The 23,333-nt window shown below is 42.1% G+C and overlaps 1 protein-coding gene across 3 annotated transcripts in view; it reads left to right on the top strand.

Moving 5' to 3' along the window:
• PPEF1 (protein phosphatase with EF-hand domain 1) overlaps positions 1 to 23,333 on the top strand; it is a 107,709-nt gene that overhangs the window by 67,791 nt on the left and 16,585 nt on the right. For all 3 annotated transcript variants that reach the window (XM_081794116.1, XM_081794117.1, XM_081794118.1), the window contains 6 exons: positions 3,419 to 3,585; positions 6,417 to 6,453; positions 7,338 to 7,487; positions 11,800 to 11,949; positions 17,858 to 18,043; positions 19,422 to 19,564. In XM_081794116.1, the coding sequence (XP_081650242.1) occupies positions 3,419 to 3,585; positions 6,417 to 6,453; positions 7,338 to 7,487; positions 11,800 to 11,949; positions 17,858 to 18,043; positions 19,422 to 19,564 (833 nt within the window). The remainder of the gene's footprint in view (positions 1 to 3,418; positions 3,586 to 6,416; positions 6,454 to 7,337; positions 7,488 to 11,799; positions 11,950 to 17,857; positions 18,044 to 19,421; positions 19,565 to 23,333) is intronic.

Here is a 23,333-nt window from a genome sequence, read left to right as displayed (position 1 = left end):
TTCCATGTATGTCCCCCATTGGGATGAGATTTGTGGAGCTCCCCTGCAAATTCTGGTTACTGCTCATGCCATATTTTTAGTTCTTGACCATTATTAGGCTTTTCTTCATAGTATGTCTCTTTTATTTCCAGAATCCTTGCTTAGTACTTAAATGCAAGTTCCACATTATCACTGTTGATTTATATTGAAAGGTTTGTTGTTCACATCTATATTCTTTCTTCTTGGGTCTTTCCCTGGCTTGAGAACTTTTTTTTTTTTTTTTTTTTTTGTACTGTACTGTTATTTGGTTAGGATATTTTCTTGAGTGTTTTCCTCTGTGGGGCATGTGGGTGCTATATTCTCTGAATGCAAGCTCATGGAATGCAGGGACTTTGTATTATTTACCTCTGTGTTTCTAGCATCTAAAATTGTATATGGCACATAACACACAATCAATACATGTTCATTGTTTTTGCGGTATTAGATCACTACATACTCACATATGTCTTTCTTCCACCCCGATGATGTTGCTGCTGATATTTGACCCTTTACACATCTGCAAATATTTTCTATCACCCTAGGAAGTTAATGATGTCTTGGCCAATATAGAATTCTTGCTTCATAGTCCTTTTCTCTCTTTAGTTTGTAGATTTTTCCATCATCTTCTACCTCCCACTGCTGCATGTGAGAAGTCTAATGCCAGGATGATTCTTTTCCCTTTGTAACTTGCTCTTTTTGTCTAGCAGCTTCTAAGATTTTTACCAGGTAATAGGGATATTTTTCCCTCATCAGTTGTGCATAGGATTCGTGAGCTCTTTCAAACTTCAGGATGAAGTCCCTTTTTAACCATAGAAGTCTCCCTCTCTTATTTATATAATTTTTGCCTCTTCTCCATCTGTTCCTCTTTCTTGATTCTGGAATTATTACTGGCATATTAGTTCTCTTGGCTCTGAACTCTAATTTCTTACTCATTCCTTACAGTTTCCATCATTTTGCTTTTTAATCTGTGTAAGAGATTTTTCATCTGTTCTTTCAGGTCAATAATGTATTTTCCAATCATTATTTCTTTTAATTAGCTCTAATATATTGATATTTTAAATCTGAATAGCACATTTTAAATGCTAAGAATTATTACCTTTTTGTTCTTTATTTTGTGGTCCTCTTATTTTTTTTTTTTTTTTAAATAAAATTGTCCTCTGTCTCCTTCAACAATTCTAGCTTATTAGGGGATAGAACTTTAGCAGATCTGATTGGTCTGCTTTTCTCCGGTTACTAGATCCCCTTAAGTACTAGGTTATTTTCATTTTCTTTAAAAAAATTTTTTTTAATGTTTATTTATTTTTGAGAGAGAGAGAGAGAGAGAGAGCGAGCGAGCATGAGCGGGGGAGGAGCAGAGAAAGAGGGAGACACAGAATCCGAAACAGGCTCCAGGCTCTGAGCTGTCAGCACAGAGCCCCATGTGGGGCTCGAACTCACAAACCGTGAGATCATGACCTGAGCGGAAGCTGGAGGCTCAACAGACTGAGCCACCCAGGCGCCCCAAGGTTATTTTCATTTTCTATTCTCTGCTTAGAATAGAAGGCCTCTCTGTAGTTGTAGGCACAATAGTTGCTACTCCTGCATCAAGAGTGTGAGAGGAAGTCTTTATGTTCCTAGGTATCCCTAAATGCAAATGTTAGTTTTCTTTTAGCTTCAGAAATAGGGAAGAACTTCCCTATACTTTCTTCTAGTAAGATCCAGCTCCCCCTCCCATGCTCTGAGTCAAGGCCTCCCCTTAATCAAGGGGTGCACAGGTCCCCTCAGGCCCAGTTCCTCCATGCCAGGGCTCTCTGCTGCTCCTCTAGCCCCCTCCAGGCCTGGAATCCCAAGAGAGCCTATAGCCTCTAACAGCCCTCAGATTCCTCTGGCTTACTCATCCCCACCAGGTGAAGGCTGGGGAAGGAAGAGTATCAGAGCTGCAGAATCCTTCCATTTTTCTTTGAGTTTTGAAAAGCAGGAACCTATATGTTTGCAGCTGGCTCATACTGTTTAAGCCTACCGTGATAAAGTTATGTGAATTAGTATATTAGAAAATGTAAAATAACGGGACCTTAAAATTAGAAATAACGTGGAGGTCGGAATAAAATGAATCTTTTCATTTGTACGGTACTCTGTGGTTTTCCTGCAGTTGTACACACACAGCCTCATTTGAGTTCCAAAGTAGCCCTGTATGGTTAGGCATGGAAGTTATCGTCCCCATTTTACAGATGAGGAAACTGTAGCTAAATAATGAAGTTGGACTAGCAAATAAGTCTTCTTATTTCTGGCCCAGGGTACTATACTATTGCTTGCTTGCTTGTTTGTTTCCATTTCTCTTCGGAACATGTGACATTGCATGATGGTTTTTGGAATCCTATATTGTAAGTCATATATTGTAACCTGTCTTGTATTTTTTTCAACTACTTCTATTATATTGATATGAACAACTTGAAATGTATATAAATCCTCGGACGGTGACTATAAAGTAATAAGATTTCTTTTGTAGTTTGAAATCTAAAAAAGGGGACTCTGAAAATAGTTGGAAAAAGATTAATGTAACTAGAATATGTACATTATTTCCTGAAGGTGACTTTTCTGAAGGGGGACGTACATTTGGGTAGATAAGTACTTACATTTTTCTCTTTGTCATGTATTTTTTGAACATTTGAACTATTATAAAGACCAGACCTTTGTCCTGATCCCCATTCTTTTTTGTACCAACGCTGTGTTTAAAAGTATTATCTCATGTCCAGGAGTGATAATCAAAATAATTAAAGCCTGGTCGGGGAGCGGTCACAGTATCTTCCAGCTCTCAACACCCGGCGTGATTATATCAGAGTGTTCTGGTGATCTATCAGCCTTGCTCATGAGCAAGAGTATTTTCATATCCATTTCATATCCATACTGAGTATTTTCATATCCATTGTCTCATTCGATCTGGGGAAGGGGGTGGGTATAGTGTCATCCCCTTTTTGCAAACTGAGGGATTCAAGGCCATAAGAAGTGAAACATAGGGCCTCTTACAGTGAGACTGGGCTCTCGGTTCGGTGCTCTTCCTTGGGTGGAAGTTTCTCTCTTTTCAAGGGAGAAGGAAGAGATGGGAGTAGCCATTTTCGATAGGACAAAAATCAGCTCCTTTCAGAGAAAACTCATAGTAGGTAGTGCGTAGAAAGAGCAATCACCATCCCCCACCCCCATGCCTGGAATCTTCCTGTCTCAAGCTAATGCGTCACTTCCAAGGTCCCTTGTAGGAGATGCCTGCCCTGGAAGAGTGAAACTAGCTCAAGGTAGCAGGTTTTCCCCAGTGGAGGAACTAACTCAGCCTCTTTTCTCCATATTCACAGGGACGTTAGGTACAAAGCCTTACTTTAAAAGTACATTCTTTTAACTGCTTGTTTTTCCCCCTCTCCTCCTTCCACAGAATGGTCTCCCCTCAGGGAGCAACTCATATATTTTTAATGGGGATTTTGTAGATCGAGGAAGAAATTCCATAGAGATCCTAATGATCCTGTTTGTGAGTTTTCTTGTCTACCCCAATGACCTGCACTTGAACAGAGGGAACCATGAAGATTTTATGATGAATCTGAGGTAACTTAGGCCTTTAGATTTCCTCTGTTGTTTCCCATCCTGAAAAATCGTGCCATGTTCAGTTCCTTGCAGAGAGTTAGAGGTGAGTGTAGAGAAGTAGGGATGAGGGGAGTCTCAAGGGAGACCTCAATTCTTACCTCTATTTACCACCTCGGTCTTCTACTGAGTGAGTATAAATTACTCTGAAGTCCTCTTCCCATCTTTGCTTCCAGTTCTGTCCCCGCTTCTCCCTTCTGCTATGTTCTTTCTCTTCCTCCTATGACTACCATCACAGGCCAAATGGTTTCCTGGGTGGATGTGCTAGGCCAGCTTTGGCGGTGTGGTAGTTTCCCTGAGCAGGCTTAGATGAAATCATTCTGTTGCTGCTCTTTTGGCTTGCCTCAGATGTTGTCTCAGAAACCAGTACTGTGTTTTTCACTGATGTGTATATTTTTTATGACACGGTGATTGCTTCTGGCATAGTTGTTCACAAACATATTTGAGAACAGCTGTAACATAGCATTTCAGCTCTCTGAATCACTGGAGATTTGAGGAATAAAGATTGGTTAAATGGTTTCCCAAATTTTGCTGAAAGGCACCGTAGGTGATAAATGTTCCCCTTTCCCTTCTTTCTTCCTCCTCCACCCCTCCTTTACCAGTTGGCTCTATCTAGGGCAGTAGAAGGCATGACATGTGATATGCCTTATGCTTTTGATCCTAGGCTTTTGGATGCCTTGATGAAAGCTCAGCAACTGATTAGTTTTGTCTCTGGGGCAGTTCCGGCACCTGGCTTGAGTATAGAGTTTCAATTCTCACTCTCAGTTTATGGAAGCAGATGCTGAGACTATGATGAAAAATAATCCAAGACTGTCATCAGAGGTCCATTATATATAATGTAGCTCGATACTTTTATTTGGGCATGCCACATAGCCCTTCATTTATTCAGTTAGCCAATCATATTTATCTAGTGTCTATAATGGTTAATGAAAGAGACAGGGCCTCTGCCCTCACAGAGTTTCCACCTAGTGGGGAAGGCTTATGTTAAACAGGTTTTTCCAATGTGATGGGTTTGTAAAGTGGGGGACCTAACTTGTCTGAGGGATGACAGAGGGTTCTCTCATAGAAGTATGGCATTAGCTTGAGACCTGAAGGATAAATTAAGCAATTCAGAAAGGGCCATGGTGGTAGACGAGAAATGGTATTCCACAGCGAGGGGACAATTTATGCAGAGCTTGAGACAAGACTTTTTAGATATGAAAGCACTTCAGAGGGCAGGAGCACCGACTGAGAGACAGGACGGTCCCTAATAGGACTGGAGACATAAGAGATGGTTGGATCGTGCAAAGGAATTTGGACTTTTTTCTAAGGACAGCAAAAAAATCATAGAAGAGTATCCTAAAATTTGTGTTTTAAAATGCAGCAGGAAGAAATATTTGCACGTGGGAGGCCACTTAGGAAGTAGTTGAAGAGATAGATGATGGATTCTCTCACATAGGCTAGGGCTGTAGGGATAGAGATGCAAAGAAGTAGACAGATTCAAGAGGAGTTTAGGCAAGGATGATTTCAAGTTTGGTAACGTCATATAGAGGACTTGAAAGAGGAGAGAATAAAGGGTAACCTCCAGGTTCCAGGCTTGAATTGGGAAGTACAGTGGCATTGTTCACAGATGTTGGGAACGTGATAAGAGGAAAAGGTTGGCATGAGAGAGAATGGTCAATTCAGTCTGGGTTAAGGTTATTAGAAGTGCTTTTGAGTAGGCAGTTGAGTGTATGTGTCCAGGGCTCAGAAATGAAGTGTGGCCTACAGCATTGTCCTGCAATAGTGGCTCATAGATAGTACCCGAAGCTCTAGGCAAGGATGAAATTGCCACAGGAGAAAGTGAGGGGAGAAGAGGACCTAGGACAGAATTGGAGGGGACTCCAGCATTCGAGGCTAGGCAGAGAAAATCTTGCCAAGGACTTAGAATACCCAGAAAGGCACGAGGAAAAGCAAGAGGGTTTATTGTCACAGAATCCAAGAGAAGAAAAGCTTCCCAGAAGGATGGTGTAGTCAACCGTATTTGGTATTCCAGAGAGGGCAAGAAAAATGAAGATTGCAAGGTATCCATTGCATTTCACAACACAGCCGTCTTTGGTGAGGACTGACTTCCTCTCGGAAAACAGCATGACACTGTAGAAGCCTGACGTGACAGGATTTGCATGGAAACCTGGAATGAGTATGCTGTGTGCTGACTTCCCTGTGTTGGGCCTTAAGAATATATGTTATAATCCTGAGGCAACAAAAGCAATAAAAAAAAGATTTCCATCATTAAAGCTCCCATAGTGACTGCTGTTCAGGTATGAAAATTCCTGACAGTTTCTTGAAAATCTTGAATACCATTACCTGAACTCTATCAGAGAGAGTACAAAGAGCCAACTTACTATCTTCTAGGCTTTTCTTTGTCTCTGTTCAGTCCCTTCCCCCATCCCCCCTTCCTGTGAGAAATTCTATCTCAATGAAAAGCATTCTCCCACACAGTTTCCCCAGCTGCCATAGCACACGTCTCTGAGAACTTGCGTCTACACATCCTATACCTACAACATATCTCTTAAGTTGCCTTGTAATTGTTTCATGAGAATTTACCTTCTTTCTCCAACTATACTATAAGCTCCTTTGGAGTAGGGACGGCTGCTTTTGTTCTTTCCCATCGTGCCTAGCAAAGACTTGGGTAAGTAATAGTTTCAACTACACTCTAGTTTCTGGAGTTCTTGATACTTCTGATGGTGAGATGTCAGTGGCTCCCTTTTTGGCGTGACTCCCATAAGTAGGAGTTGTCAACATTTAATTCGTTTAAATACCATTGTTTTTTTCAGGTATGGCTTCACAAAAGAAATTTTGTGTAAATATAAGGTAAGACTCCTATGCTTTTTTTTTTTTTCATCCTCTCTGCTTTTTATACATAGAACTAAAAAAAAAAAAAGAGCCATTAGGAAGAGTGGTGAGTAAACTAGTCAGGCTCCATGCCAATACAGTAAAAGCACAGCAGCAAGAGCTGGCCATGGTAGAGGACTAATTTTCTTCCTGGACTAAACCGAGCTTTTTCACTGTGACTTTTGTGTAAATTTTAGCATAGATACGAACATACTCTGTTGTCTTAAAGGTACCCAGGATTTGTTTTCCTCCATGTGGGAAAACATGCAGATACAGAAATGACTGTCATAAAGGAAGATTTTTATTCACAGTTCCCTAGAACACAGGCCCAGCACCAGGGGGGCCGTGTGGGGAAGCACCAGGGTTGGTCCGGAGGCAGAAGGAATGAGGGGAAAATGTGGGCAAGAGCCTTTATTTTGGTTTCTGTGGGAAGGGATCAGGGTTTAGGATTGGCTGCTTTGAACAGTTTCAGCGGGCTCTGGGGCATAGGGGCCGTGTTTAGTTGTCTGGTACCTGGCTGTGGGGTGATTAAGGCACGGGAATAGTGGCCTAGAGTGCCAAAGCCCTCTAACGGAGGTGGTTGGGGGCATGGGGTCTGGATTGGTTGATTTGGTTGAAAGGCACTCTACCTGCATATGAAAGACAGTTCATCTCCGATTTCTAGGAATTAGCTAGCCCTGGGAGGGGTGGTCTCTTCTCCAGAGTCAGCAAGCCATCAAAGTACCTAAAAGTATCAGGATTAATGCATGCTGATGGGTTAGTTATTCCATGTTGACTCCCTTTGCATGGCATGATAACTGTTGATTTTGTGATAAACTTGAACTTATCAGACAAACAAAACTTACTCAAGCTCTTACTTACAGATCCATGGGAAACAAATCTTACAAATCTTAGAGGACGTCTATACCTGGCTCCCAATTGGTACCATCATTGACAATGAAATCCTGGTCATACATGGTGGGATATCAGAGTCCACAGACTTGAATTTACTCCACCACGTAGAAAGACACAAAGTAAGAAGCAGTGTTTACATAAATCTTGTCTCAGAGTTTTATACCTCTTTCTACTTATTGTTTTGTATTCATTTGTGTTTTGGTAGTTGTAACTCTGCAGAGATCAGTACAAATTTTGAGAAAATCTGTGATTGCAAGAGAAATAACCAAACGGGTAACTTCTAAATCCGGAAAAAATATGTATTTTAACTTCACGATGAAAGTGGAAAATGAAGAAATGTTGACATTTTATATAGTTTCTAAAAGTGACAAATCCTGATTTTTAGAAGTTAAAATTTCTAATTAATGTTGTGGTAAAATATACATAACCATTTTTCAGTGTACAATTCAGTCACATTAATAATGTACATTCACATTGTCGTGCAGACACCCCCACCATCCATCTCCAGAACTTTCCAACTTCCCAAACCGAAACTCTATACCCATTAAACAACAGCTCCCCGTTCTCCCCTCTCCCCAGCCCCTGGTGACCACCGTTCTATTTCTGTCTCTGATTTTGACTATTCTGGGTGCCTCATATAAATGGAATCGTACAGCAATTTATTTCTGAATTGATATGATTTCTCTTGTACTTTCAAATGGCTCAGGGTATTTGGCGAGGGGAATATTTTAATTTTTTTTTTTTTCAACGTTTATTTATTTTTGGGACAGAGAGAGACAGAGCATGAACGGGGGAGGGACAGAGAGAGAGGGAGACACAGAATCGGAAACAGGCTCCAGGCTCTGAGCCATCAGCCCAGAGCCTGACGCGGGGCTCGAACTCACGGACCGTGAGATCGTGACCTGGCTGAAGTCGGACGCTTAACCGACTGCGCCACCCAGGCGCCCCAGGGAATATTTTAAACCTGACTAATCATATTAAGTACAACAGAAGCAGAGCAAGAACATGTCTAGAACCTTCAAGAGGCTATGTGTGGCCTGTCAAGCTCCCACACTGAGTGAAGGGCCCCGTTGGCTGGGCCTCGCAGAGTGCCTGGAATTATCTTCCTCCTGTACCAGAGCCTGGCCGAAGCCCCCAGACCAGGGGTACTGGAGGTGCCACGTGAGCATGAGGACCGGAAGCAGCTCTGGAACCAGATGATCCTATGGTCTTAGTGAGAAACCTGAACCCTTACCCCTCAAGACTGATAGTCAACTCCTCACCCATCTAGGCAAGTGGAGTCTAGAGCTGGAGTTTAGTTTGATACAGACAGAAATTCACCTCGGGTTCCTGGAGCCCTCACACCTTTACATACATATGAAAGATAATATTATTGCTAATTCTCATCCTTTCAATTTCAGCTTAAACGCACCCCTCCTCTGGAAAGCCTTCCATGACGTCCAGACTAGGTCGGGTCCCCTTGTCTATGCTCTCAAGCCCCTTGTACATATCCTTCATAACAGTTACCAGAATTGAATAAAGAACTGGGGTACTGTTTGTTTACTGTCCTCCCCTGCTTCTCTAATTCACTGACATAGCTCCAGCCCCTAAGCTGTAGTAAATACTCAATCACTGTTAGATATCTCCTAAGAGATTTAAGACGAAAGCAGAGCAGACCTCATACGAAACCGTATAGAAACTTCTTTATAACCTCTTTCCTGATTCTGTTGTGATTTTACATATCTCCTCCCGAATCTGACCCAGCCTTGACCCTATTGTCCTCGTGTGATTATTAATAGTGCCCCCCTTTACTCTCAGAAGTACTTCAATTGCGATAAGTTTTTCACCCTACGTTTAAGGCATCTTTCTCATGATATCAGCACATAATCGACGCAATAAAATATTTCGATCCACACGAGACGGTCAGTGTTAACATAACGACTGGATGTGATTTTAGCCAAGAGCAAGGGTACATGATGTTTCTGTCAGTCAAATATTGGCAAGCACATGGCAGGAAGGCAACACTTTACCGTCACCCGCCCTGGGACGACAGCGCTAAGCAGCTAAGCAGCCACCACCAATCGATCAGATTGAAAACTTTGCCTTTCCTGAAGTTAGTCTGAGCCGTCAGCCCTCTCTAGAGTTTTCTGAGATATTAAGAGCATGGCCCGGAAATGCCTATTCCTATGTCTGTGGAGACCCTAAGGTGAGAGCCACCTTGACCTAGTAAACTCCGTGAGGCTCTGACATCACACAGACATAGCCAGCTCTATTTCCTGCTTCCATCACTTCCTGGCTGGGTGACCGGGCAAGGCACCAAAGTTTTCTAAGCCTCAGTTTCCGCACCTGTGTGTGGAAGCTAAAAATACCTACTATATTGAATTGTTAGGAGGATTAAATATAATTACCCAGATGAAGAAAACAGCATAGAGTAAGCTCTGAACACAAAGCTCTCTCCTTCAACGCTCTCCTCTCTTTCCTGATACTTGGAACTGAGGTTTGAATTTTCTTTTTCCTTTCCTTTTTTTTAGTTTATTCACTTGAGAGAGAGAGAGAGAGAGAGAGAGAGAGAGCGCGCACATGCTAGTGGGGTGTTGGGGGGCGATGCAGAGAAAGAAAGAGGGAGAAAGAGAATCCCAAGCAGGCTCTTAGCGCAGAGCCCAATGCAGGCCTCGATCCCACAGCCATGAGATCATGACTTGAACTGAAATCAAAAATTGGATGTTTAACTGACTGAGCCACCCAGGCGCCCCTGAGGTTTGCATTTTAGTCACCAAAACATATGCTGGGGAGAAGTTTTGGGGCCAGGAATTTTCTCAGGAAACCTCAAACTTCACCTTTTTTGAGAATCATCGTTCCATCTACTCATAAGCCTGGTTTTAAACATAGACATTTGACTTGTGTACTTCATGTATCTTCTACCCCTGCTAGAGTGAGGTTGAACTGGAAGCACATACTTGTATTAAATATAATTGAACCGTGATGAAAGTAGTAGGTGCAAGCCTTTGGAACTCTACTAGATGAAATATAAAAGTAGATTTTCAAGTCTAGTTTACAGCCTCCACTTTCCCATCCCTTAGTACCCTTTAAGTGTAGGGATGACACTGTTTCCTTGTTTATACCTGTTGCGGTGGTATAATTTTAACAGAGTGGGGTAGGATGGGGGAACCTGATGACAACCTCCTTCTAGGTTCATTAAAGGCATTTTGTAAGGTGGGTGGGTTGGAGGGTGTCGATCAGAGGGACAGAGAAGGAAGATTTTATAAAACTCTGGTTTAGTATTCTTTAAACTCCCTGGCAGGGGGTGTAGGAAGGGATGGCTAGTAGGGTTCCCAGGAGAAGATGATGGTGTGCTACCTTAGCGGGGAGCTGGGGCAAAGTATCTTGATCCCAAGTAGCCTTGAAAACATCAAAGCCACATGTACAAGAGACCATGTGGCCTTGCCCAGTGAGCTTATCAGAAGTTGTATGGACCCAAGTCGAGAGCGGCCTCCCAGAATATTCTGCCCTGCTCAGGACCTGGGGATATTTTCTGGGGAGAGATGGGAGGGGAGGCTGTGGACTCACTGATAATAGCTGAGATTGAATTTCCAACCATCTCAATATGACAAGATCTTAGAATAAGATTCAATTTTATTTTTAAAAACTGAAGGTAAGATTTCGTATACACCCTAGTTTATAGAAGAGACAAAGTGCCTACCATTAACAGAAGTGTTGTTTCCAATTGTTTTATACAAACGTATGGTGTTACAAAGAAACAAGTACAAAATTATAGTCTTAGTTTAAGTAAGGGAACACAGAAGGGATTGTAATAGTCATTTTACTATCAGAAAGACATTTTATTTTCCGAAGGATGCATCACCTTTGTTGCTAGGATTAGAGAGCATAACCAGTTGCTGGCAGGGTCAGACTGTGAATTACATGGCATTGAAGTTGAATGGCTTTCTCCATCCCTTTGGAGAACTTTTGTGAACACAGATGTATTTTCTCCCATATCTCCTGGAAAAAAACAACAACGTGAAAGGCAGCCACCCTCTCGAGAGGCATTTCTGAATTTAAAGCCTATTGATTCTCTCTTAGCCCCATGTGTAGGTGAAGGCTCAGAGGGAGACGAGTTTTCCCTTCGCAACTTGCATTTCCTGTGATCAGACCTCAGGACACATCTAGCACTGACATCTGTGCTTCTGGGGGCTTTTAGAAACTCAAATGGGAAACCTTCCCTGAAGGGCCATGTCTCTGGTTAAAACATGTACCAACAGAATGTAACAGGCCCACTTTACAGAGATCAGTGGCTCCACGAGATGAAAGTGGTAGGTGAGATGGAAAAGGTGATCATGTGCCTCTCATTGGGTCGAGGCACAGCGATATAGACAGAGTGGCGGCTCGCATTGAAGTTTCTGCGTGCAGCACACGAAACCTGGGGTTCGACTAAAGAGGGAATTTGCTTTGCAGATGAAATCTGTGCTGATGCCACCAACCCCCTTAGATGGAGACCCTGACACCAACTTGAAGAAAAAGAAATTCAACGCCACTATTTTACCTCGGGAAGTCAAAACGAGTACATCCCTTTCTGAACAGTTAACAAAGCATGAATGGGAACAGGTAGGTAATCAGAGTATTCACCAAAGTAGCAACGAAGATGCGGCATAGATGATGTTGTCTCTTATAATATGTACACAGGAAAGTGACTGACCTTCATAAGCAGGTCATACTCTTCTTTCGGAATTCGCCACTATACTTTTAATAGTTTCATTGAGATGTAATTCACTCATTTAAAGTATATTAATTCAATGGTTTTGATGCAGTCACAGTGTTGTGCACCTGTCACCACAATTTAATTTTAGAACATTTTCATCCCCTGAAAAAGAAATCCCATACTAATCTACTTTTGGTCTTTATAGATTTATCTGTTCTGGACATGTTCTAGAAATAGATCGATACAACAGGTGATCTTTTGTGTCTGGATTTTTTTTTTTTTTTTTTTTTTTTTTTACTCAGCCCAGTGTTTTGAAGTTCATCCATGTTGTAAGATGTATCGGTACTTTGTTGCTTTTTATTGCTAAGCAATATCCTAAATAATATTCTATTGCTAAATAATACTCTATAATAAACATTTTGTTTATTCATTCCTCGGTGGGTAGACATTTGAGTTGTTTCCACTTATTGGCTATTATGAATAATGCTGCTATAAACATTACAGACATGTTTTGGTGTGGACATACGTTTTCCTTTCTCTTTGGTATATACCTAGGAGTGGAATTGTATGGTCGTAAGATAATTCTAAGTCGAACATTTTAAGAAACTTCAAACTGTTCCCAAGTGGCTACACCATTATACATCTCCATCACCAATGGATGAAGGTTCCAGTTTCTTCATATCCTCACTTAACAAATTGTCTATCCTTTTTGATTGTGGCCATCCTAGTGGGTATGAGGTGGAATCTCATTGTGGCTTTGATTTGTTGTGGTTTTTTGGCAGTTTTCTAGTGATTAATGATGTTGAGCATCTTTTCATGTGCTAATTGGCCACCTTTATGTCTTCTTTAGAGAAATATCTATTCAGATCCTTTGCTCATTTAAAAAATTGAGTTGTTTAGGGGCGCCTGGGTGGCTCAGTCAGTTGAGCGTCAGACTTCAGTTCAGGTCATGACCTCGCGGTTCGTGGGTTCAAGCCCCACGTTTATTAAAAATAAATAAACATTTTTAAAAAATTAATTTTTTTAAATGTTAACTTATTTTTGAGAGACAGAGAGAGACAGAGTGTGAGCAGGGGAGGAGCAGAGAGGGAGGGAGACACAGAATCTGAAGCAGGCTCCAGGCTCTGAGCTGATTGTGCTATTGTTTTTAACAATGTCCCAGGGCTCACAAACAGATCCACAATCTGATCCCATGAAACTTGGTCTCTTTTGCAGAGGCAGGGTACGACAATCTTTGAGGCCCTAAGAGGGCTCTTCTCATCTACCTCTTTCCCTGATTCTGTCCTAGTATCATGGACCCATCAGCCTTCTTCTCTTCCACTTGCTTACCCCCAAGAAGCCCCTATTTCTTGACTCTGTACTCTTATACTTTGATTCCCAAAATGTAGACTAAAATGTGATTTCTGATGTAAAATATCCTCTAATGATGAGGAGAAGAGAGAGGTGGGAGGATAGAGAGGGGGTGGAAGAAGGGGTAGTACGAGAGAAATAGAATTCATTAATGGCTTGTGCATTCAAAGTATTAAAAAAAAAATCAAGTTAAGTACAAGAGGCAACCTATGGCAGGTAGGAAAGGATGCCTCCTTAGATTCTGAAATCCAAATTCCAGAGACCAAAGATTATTACAAGCACTCCTAGGATTGTGGTAAATAAAAAGGATGATGCCAAAGAGATTGGAGTTGCACAAAAGGAAAAGTGTGGCTTCTGGAAGCCTAGATGAGTTAGAATTATAGAGGGATGGAGCTTTAAGAAGTGTGTGTGGGGGGGTCATTATTCTGTAATTGAACCTCCCACCACCCCATCTCTAGGAATGAGGCATCTTACAGACTCCATGTACATGACTAGAGTTGACACAGGGGAAAATGGACCAGAATCTCATTCCCGATATTTTAACAATTTCGGTTGTACTCTTAATTTTCTTCCTTCAGTTGCTGGTACAAAGTGGGTGTGCATACTTCAGTTAGCTAGAGTTGAAATTTCCAGATAAAACCAGATTTCGCACTTTATTTCTTAATATCTATGAGCTGTGTTATGATAAAGGTCATAGGCTCTTTATTTGTGCCATACTCACAGAAGTGCATAATTCTTGGCAGAGTGCTATGATTTGGGTTTTATGTTCACTGAGATGTGGGAGAGATACGTACTCATAGCTAAGTCCTTCTATAGAGACAAACGTGGCACTCTTCCTTTAAGACAGACTTGCAACAAGAAGACCAGAGAGGTTTAAAAAATAGTTGCAATTATTTATTTCCTGCGTGAGTCTTCATTCATTCACTCAACAAGAATTTACTGAACACCCGCTATGTATCAGGCACTGTCGTAGGCTTTTGGGAATGTCAGTGACCAAAGATGTATTACCTTGTGAAGCTTACATTCTAGGGAGAGGAGTTAAGTAAGTAAAGCAAGTAAATTATATAAGATGTTAAGTGAAAAGTTCTATGGAAAAAAAAGAAAACCAGAACAAGTTTAGGGGTATCCGGAGAACCGGAGGCGGGGGACAGAGTTGTAGTGGGAGTAGTCAGCTTCATTGTGCAGGCTCCCAAGAGTGAGATGGCTTGTCACTTGGCTAGTCACTGAGTGATAGAGCAGGATGTGATCTCAGGTCTGCCTTTAAGGCCCAAGCTCTTTTTCCGAAGGGAAAGATGGCTTCGGAATGATGGGGGCAGGTCTCAAGAAGGAGACGAACTTCTCCGGTTTCTCATCCAGTGTGGCTAATGGGTACACAGGGAGTAGGCATCTTAAGTGATTTAGGTGCTGCCGGAGGGTTTGGGCTGAGCGCAGCCTTTAAAAGATGTTCACAAGCTGGAAGGAAGATACGTCACTAAGGGGAAAATGCAAAAGAATGGTGAATCTATAGCATTCGTGTCTTAGAAGAGAGGCATTTAGATATACCTTCCACAGCTATTAACTCTCCCCCAAAGTGTGCTTTTGGGAACTGGATAACTGAGAGCTGCAGACAAGCACAGGACATTTCTTGCTGGATTCATTTTGGATTTAGGAGGTTTGAAGGCCGAGGCACGAAGAGATTTTTGTTGGCCAGATCATATACGAGCTGTCATTCTGTAAAGCTTTTCCAATTTTCGGTTTGAACATTTTCAGGAAGGGATATTGCAAATAACTATTGTTTCATGCGCTTACCACTCACAAGGCCCTTGCATTTCAGAGGGGAGGATGTTGCTGGAAGGAAAGCGAGGGTCTCTTCTGAGGAATCTGCTTCACCCACAAAGGGTCCTTTTTCTGTTTGTGAGTTTTAGAATCAAGTCTATGTTACAGCCACAGTCTGGGTAAACCTCGTCAAGTGAATGGATTCTAGACCGAAAAAAGAAATGCCCACGCCTGGTAAGGGATGATTCTGAAGAACTTTAGTTCTATAAAGCTCATACCCCCCTTTGACGTTGAGTCAAAGAAAAATGAATTCTTGATATGTCTTTCTCGTTTCATTGATGAACCAACTAAAGTTCAGCTAGGTTAAATGATTTGCCTCAGGTGACACAGGTGCCAGCCGAAGACCTAAGTCCTTGGCCAGTGTTTCTCCGAGTTTAACAGAGTTCGTTATGCATACGTTTAACTTCTGTGCATTTTAACTATATGTATATGGCAGAAAGGAGAAAAGTATATGTAATTTTATTTTCACAAATGTTATTTATCACATTACATATTATTACATCTATAAAATGTTCACACATCCATATTATTGTGTAGGATTGTATATATAAAATCACGTATAGTGTGCTTTAAGGGTAATTTCAGAGGTTTCCCAGGGGTAATTTTAGCTATAAATGGCTTGCATCTCATGTAGGAATTTACAACTTAATCCCTTCCTCATACAAGCACAGTTCCTTGTGTTCCATTTTTCCGCCTTCATTACACTAAAGGCCAAATCGGGACCCCCAAACAGGAATTCATGGTGTAAGAGCCAGATGTGACAACGCAAGTGTTGGTTTTGACATAAACACCAGCCAAGGAAAGGGGCTCCGGTGTATTAATTTGTAAGGGCAGGATTGTGCCAGTGTTGACATTCAGCGTTGGCATTCAGTGGGAGAGAGGAGAATCTTGGTCTGAATCTTCTTCGGGTGGTTTTAAGTCTCACTTCAATCAGTCGTCAAAAACTTGGCACAAATGTCTGGTTTGGCCTGATGGAGGGTTTCGATGAGTTCTGACCAGGTGCTCGTCATTCCAGAGTTCTCCTACCGGTTCCGTTCTTCGCTCCAGCTCGCTGTCTTTTTCCTCACTGATCTATAGCCCCCCTTCAATACCAAACCTACGAATGGGTGTACAGTCAAGTTTACCGGGACAACCATTTCTGGTCCTCTCGTCAAGACCTCACTTGGACCTGCTTGGATAACTGCAGAACTTAAGATGCATGGTTTCTTCATGCCCACAAAACATGGACTCGTAGAATCATAGTGTGTTAGAACTTGGAGATACTTTACAAGTCATCTGGCCCAAACTGCTGATTTTAATTTTTTTTTTTAACGTTTATTTATTTTTGAGACAGAGAGAGACAGAGCATGAACGGGGGAGGGTCAGAGAGAGGGAGACACAGAATCCGAAACAGGCTCCAGGCTCTGAGCTGTCAGCACAGAGCCCGACGTGGGGCTCGAACTCACGGACCGCGAGATCATGACCTGAGCCGAAGTCGGCCGCTTAACTGACTGAGCCACCCAGGTGCCCCCCAAACTGCTGATTTTAAAAGATCTAGAAACTGAGACCCAGAGAGTTTTCCCAAGGCTGCACAGCTTTAGTGACACAGCTATTTTTTTTTTCTCACTGCTGCTTAAGCTCCTATAGGAGTTTAAATAAAGAAACATTATATGTAGATCAGAGCCATGAAAAATATTCTTAGAAACTTGGATCTTCAGTCTTGGGCATCATGTAGCCTGCATTTACCTCTTTCAGCCCCAGAAGGAAATGTGATGCTAATAAAATACCTGCGGATTTAGGACACGTTGGGGAAACCAGTCGGTGGCTGAATTTATTGCTAAAACTGAGAGTGTTCTTATGAATGGGCCAAAAAGTGAAGGAGATGATTTAGGGAAGTATTCTTGGATGAACTCTTATCTGTATCTGTGGTGGGGAAGAAGGCTTCCTCATGCTATCTGCTCAACAGGACAAAAGCCAGGGCCAGAGCCACAGCTGGGAGACCCAATTATCTCTTTGAACGTGTATTAAGAATATCTAATGTGGGGGCACCTGGGTAGCTCAGTCGGTTAAGTGTCCGACTCTTGATTTGGGCTCAGGTCGCCTTCTCATGGTTTGTGGATCTGAGCCCAGAGTCGGACCCTGCACTGACAGCGCGGAGCCTGCTTGGGATTCTCTCTCTCCCCTCCTCTCTCAAAAATAAATAAACATTAAAACAAAAAAGATCATCTAGCGTGTGTTCGCTGTGGAGAGCTGCTTTCTCTTTGGAGTAGGACAACGAAGTTCTTTTAAGAGAACTTGCATCTCATGTAAGAATCGTGAATTGGTAGATTCGGCACTTGTGAAACAATCGTGATGAGATTTTTAAAGACAGACAGACAAAGGCAAGGGCCGATTCTCCATGGCTACTAAGTATTGCTGCGTTGGTTCTTGTTCTTGGTACATTGGTTGTTGGGGACGAGCAAGCAGAAAGGGATTGCGGTGGCTGTGGGCCTTGCAGTTGTCGTGGAAAAGATCCATGGAGGAGAGGAGTACAAAACAAGTTTGAAGGAGGAATGAGGAACACTTAGACTTTGGGATAACTCGGGTTAATATTTCTGGCAAAGAAGTCGAAGTCTAGAACGACAGAGTCTCACTTGTAAATAGCAGCCTAACCTGCTTTGTTGTTCAAAGGTCATCGATATTCTGTGGAGTGATCCCAGAGGCAAAAGAGGCTGTTACCCGAACACAAGTCGAGGAGGGGGCTGCTATTTTGGACCAGATATCACCTCCAAGGTTCTTAATAGATACCAGCTGAAGATGCTCATCAGGTCTCACGAATGTAAGCCCGAAGGGTATGAAATCTGCCACGATGGGAAGGTGAGCTAACACTGTTGGTGATGTCATCACAGACATCCTTGCCCCGAGCAGTCTTTCTTCCCAGGATGCGTCTGACCTCGAAGCCTCCGGGAAGGTGTCTTCCCCGGGACGAAAACAGAAGGCCACGCTTTGGTAGACGGAAGCAGGAGACTATAGGGTTCACACAGGTTGCGTGAAGGGGCCTCGCCGTGCCTCACCCTAAGAGATAGTGGCTCATTTCCCTCATCTTCCCTAATCCCAGAGATCGAAATCCTGACCCGTAGCTCTAAGGACCCTCACAGAAAGGCTTCGTTCTTGACTAACCGAAAGGCAGCTTTCCAGTACAGTGGGGTTAAGAGTCTGCTTGTCCTCACCGAGCGCCTCATAGGCCGCAGTGAATCCAGTTTGCTCCCTTTCGCCTTTTGTACCTTCCCTGTGCGGGGCAGAGCCACAGAGTCGCCTCCCTTCTCCTCGAGGAGCGGGCCAGCCCCAGCAAGGCACTCGCCTGGTCCCGGTTCAGCTGCAGCCGCTCGAGCGGAGCGTGTTGTGCTCCTTCAGTGCGGGTGTGGTGAGGCTGGGAGAGGCGAGGGCTGATGAACTGGTTTCTTGTCCCAAGTTGTCCCGGGATGTCCCTTTCCTAGTAGAGAACAGCCGTGAATCAAATGGAATACCAGCTTGTGTGGCATTCCTTTCTATTTCAAAACTTTTGCTTTGCTTACCTCTGTTAGTTCCTTTCGGGCTCCTACTAATGCCGTGGGATAGTTGAGGCAAGTATTATGTGAGGCTTCTTGTGCTAAGAAAACAGAAAACGGCCTGTCTGAAGTAGCAGGCCGATTAGGGCAGGACCGGCTACAACAAGTATTACCCCGCCATCCTCCACCAGGGCCCGGAGGCCGTTCCCTCCCAACACGGTGGTCCTGGGCCCTTATTCTGGCCACTATTCTCCCTGCCCTTACATGCCTCGTTTTGTGGGGGCCCCAAACGCTCTAAATCACGCAGCTTTAGGCAAAGGAAAAAGACTCATACTAGACAAGTTTTATTTTGAACGCTCAAATACCACAGGGAAGGAAAACAAAGTCTTCCCCCGCTTGGAACATTAGAATTTCCAAAACCTAGCGATAAGGGGGATCGTCAGACACGGAACTGAAATCGTACACAGGATTGCAAGGCCAGGCACTGCGGGGACGAGTGGCTAGAAGTCGGTATTCCTGGGGACACCCGTTTAAGAGCCTGTTGCCTCTCCAGTGGAAGCACAGAAAATCCTGTCAGACTTGGATCATTTGTATGCGTCCGGAACTTTGATGTTTGCCTTTTTAGGAATTGAGCTATTTCTGACTTTATTGAGAGACCTTTTGAGAACCACCTCCCTGTGATCCTGGTCTTCTGTTTCTTTTATCAGGTCATTACTATATTTTCTGCTTCTAATTATTATGAAGAAGGCAGCAATCGAGGCGCTTACATCAAACTGTCTTTTGGTATGGCCCCTCGATTCTTCCAGTACCAAGTAACTCGGACAACGTGCTTGAGGCCTCTTTACCAAAGGTGTGTATGCCCTAAGGAGAACTCTGAGCGCTGGTGCTGGTGACCAAGTGGGACCAGTCCAGAGTGACTAAGAGCACCCGTGGGAGTGAAGGCAACTACTTACTGGTTACTCGTGGGCATAAACAAAATAGAATTCGTTCCAGACACCCGGTGGTGAACGCATTCGTATTTGAAACCAAGAGAAGACCTTTCCAGCCCATATGTCTCTGTGAATGGGTAAAGCAGTCAGTGTGCACGAACAGCCTCTAACCGAATGTAAAGAAAAGACGGTCCCCACATCCACCCAGTCCCGCACCCTGCAGTCTTCTCTGTCCCCAAACAGCCCCGTGTGCTCTTGCCTCTTGGTCTCTTCTCTACTCAGAGTGTGTATGACAGGAGTTGAGTGTCTCTCCATGTGATGGCATCCATAGTTTATCTTCCTTTTCTCCACTTAACATTACCTTTTTAAGAAGCTGTCATCACAAAACGAGTATGTTTATTGTTAACGAGTGAGGCCAAAGATGTATACAGAGAATGCCAATCATCTCTCCCGCTCGTTCTTGATAACCCTTTTCTGCAGATGCAACTGAAATGGACAGCCTCTTCTTGCTCCCACAAAAACAGACCTTTATATTCATCGAATAAAAAAATGTTTTTGGAGCACCTACTATACGTCACACCCTGTTGTAGGCACAAGTGATACAGCAGTGAACAGAAGAAGCAAAAACCCTTTTCCTCATCAAATACGGATCCCAGGGGAAGGAGAAAGGCAGTCGGCAACATACATACTTTTTTTTTTTTTGACAAAGATAGAATCACGCTGCACATTCTACAACTGAGTTTTTCTCTAAAGATGATATCATGATATCATGAACATCACTCCAAGTTGGTATACATAGACCTAACTCATTCTTTTTAGTAGATGTGCCATAATAATTACGGAGTGACCGAATCTTATTTAACGGATTGCCATCCAGATTGCTTCCAGGGTTTTGCAATTCCAGGCAATGCTAGAACACTCCTCTGTGTGTACATATACATGCATACGTACAGCCACAAGTTTTAGTGGGCTTTTTTTACATAACATTTCACAATGGGATATTTATGGATTTATGTGTTTACAATTTTACTAGGTACTCCGAAAGAATTGTAACAGTTAACAATATGAAAACAACAAACCAATTTTTCCACATGCTCATTAGGCTTAGATATTTTTTGCCAAGCCGATGGATCAAAATGGTGAATCTCATTGTTTTAATTGGCAACTTTTTAGACAGCTGAGTTCACCCATCTTAGGTTTTTGGACATTGCATTTTTCTCTTCTTTGAATTTCCTATTTATATAGTTCCTGCATTTGATCTCGCGTTGCTTGTCACTTTCTGATCAATTTTTAGGAGTTCTTTGCATATGACGGATAGAGGATTTTTACGGTTACGTTGCATATATTTTGTTGGTGTCTTCGTTTTGCTTTAGTTCTATGAAATCACATTTATATATATAATTTCATCATATCTTTTGGATTTTCATCTCTGTTAGAAAAATGTCTCTACAGCAAGTTTTCATTATATTGTTATATTAGTAAGTTAATCTCAAGCTAATTTATTTTAACAGCTTTGTTGAGACATAATTCACATATGATGAAGTTGACCAATTTAAAATACACAACTCACCGATAGTATTTTTAGAGTTGTGCAACCAGCACCATAATCTAGTTTTTAAACATTTTTGCCAGCCTAAAAAGACCACTTGTACCCATTAGCAGTCACTCACCGGTCACCTCCCCCATCAACAACTCTAGGCAACCAGTAATCTGCTTTCTGTCTCTATGCATTTACCTATTCTGGACATTGCATGTAAATGGAATCACACAGTATGTGGTCTTTTGTGACTGGCTTCTTTTGCTCAACACAATGTTTTTGAGGTTCATTCATGCTGTAACATGCATGAGTATTTCATTCCTTTTTATGGCTAAATAATATTCCATTAGGTGGATAGACCACATTTTCTTTATTAAAAAATTTTTTTTATGTTTTTAATTCTAGTATAGTGAACATATAGTGTTACATTAGCTTCAGGTGTACAATATAGTGATTCAACACTTCCATACGGCACCCTGTGCTCATCAGGACAAGTGCACTCCTTAATCCCTATCACCTGTTTCCCCCATCACCCCCCAACCCTCCTCCCCTCTGGTAACTATCAGTTTGTTCTCTATAGTAAACAGTCTGCTTCTTGGTTTATCTCTCTTTTTTTTCTTTGCTGGTTTGTTTTGTTTCTTAAATTTCACATGTGAGTGAAATCATGTATCTGTCTTTCTCTGACTTACTTATTTTGCTTAGCATTATACTCTCTAGCTCCATCCATGTCATTGAAAATGGCAAGATTTCATTTTTTATGGTTGAATAATATTCATATATATATACATACATATATGTATATATACATACGTAACATATATAACATATACATATGTATATATACATAATACACACACACACACACACACACACGCACACACACCACATCTTCTTTATCCATTTATCAGTCAATGGACATTTGGGTTGCTTCCATTTCTTGGCTATTGTAAATCATGCTGCTATAAACCTAGGATGTATCCCTTTGAATTAGTATTTTTTTATTCTTTGGGTAAATACCTAGTAGTGCAATTGCTGGGTCGTAGGGTAGTTCTATTTTTCACATTTTGAAGAAGCTGCATACTGTTCTCCAGAGTGGCTGCACCAGCTTGCATTCCCACCAATAGGGCAAGAGGGTTCCCCTTTCTCCACATCCTCACCAACACCTGTTGTCTCTTGTGTTATTAATTTTAGCCATTCTGACAGTTGTGAGGTGGTATCTCATTGTGGTTTTGATTTGCATTTCCCTGATGGTAAGTGATGATGATCATCTTTTCCTGTATCTGTTGGCCATCTGTATGTCTTCTTTGGAAAAATTTCTGTTCATGTCTTCAGCCTATTTTTAAATTGGATTATTTGTTTCCTGGGTATTGCATTTTGTAAGTTCTTTATATAATTTGGACACTGACCCTTTATTGGATATGTCACTTGCAAATACCTTCTCCCATTCTGTAAGTTGCATTTTAGTTTTGTTGATTGTTTCCTTTGCTGTGCAGAAGCTTTTTATTTTGATGTAGTTCCAATAGTTTATTTTTGCTTTTGTGTCCCTTGCCTCAGGGGACCTGTCTAGAAAATAGTTACTGTGGCCGACGCTAGAGAGGTTATTGCCTGTGCCCTCTTCTAGGATTTTTATGGTTTCGGGTCTCACATTTAGGTCTTTAATCCATTTTGAATTTATTTTGTGTATGGTGTAAGAAAATGGTCCAGTGTCATTCTTCTGCATGTAGTTTGTCCAGTTTTCTCAACACCATATGTTGAAGAGACTGTCTTTTTTCCCATTGCATATTCTTTCCTGCTTTGTCAAAGATTAATTGACCATATAATTGCGGGTTTATTTCTGGGTTTTCTATTCTGTTCTATTGATCTGTGTGCCAGTGCCATACTGTTTTGATTACTACAGCTTTGTACTATAACTTGAGGTCTCGAATTGTGATGCCTCCAGCTTGGCTTTGCTTTTTCAAGGTTGCTTTAGCTGACAACTAATGTTGACTAAAAGTGGTGAGGGCAGATATCCTTGCTTTGTTCCTGATCTTAAGAGGGACACATTCAGTCTTTCACCCTAAGTATATCAGCTCTGTGTTTTATGTAGATGTCCCTCATCTGGTTGAGGAAGTTCTCTTCTATGCCTAATTTGTTGAGTGTTTTTATCATGAAAG

This window comes from Panthera onca, chromosome X, assembly GCF_046562875.1.
Source record: "Panthera onca isolate mPanOnc1 chromosome X, mPanOnc1 haplotype 2, whole genome shotgun sequence".
NCBI lineage: Eukaryota > Metazoa > Chordata > Mammalia > Carnivora > Felidae > Panthera > Panthera onca.
Note: the sequence above shows the minus strand (reverse complement) of the source record. Positions and strands in the feature narration are given on the sequence as shown.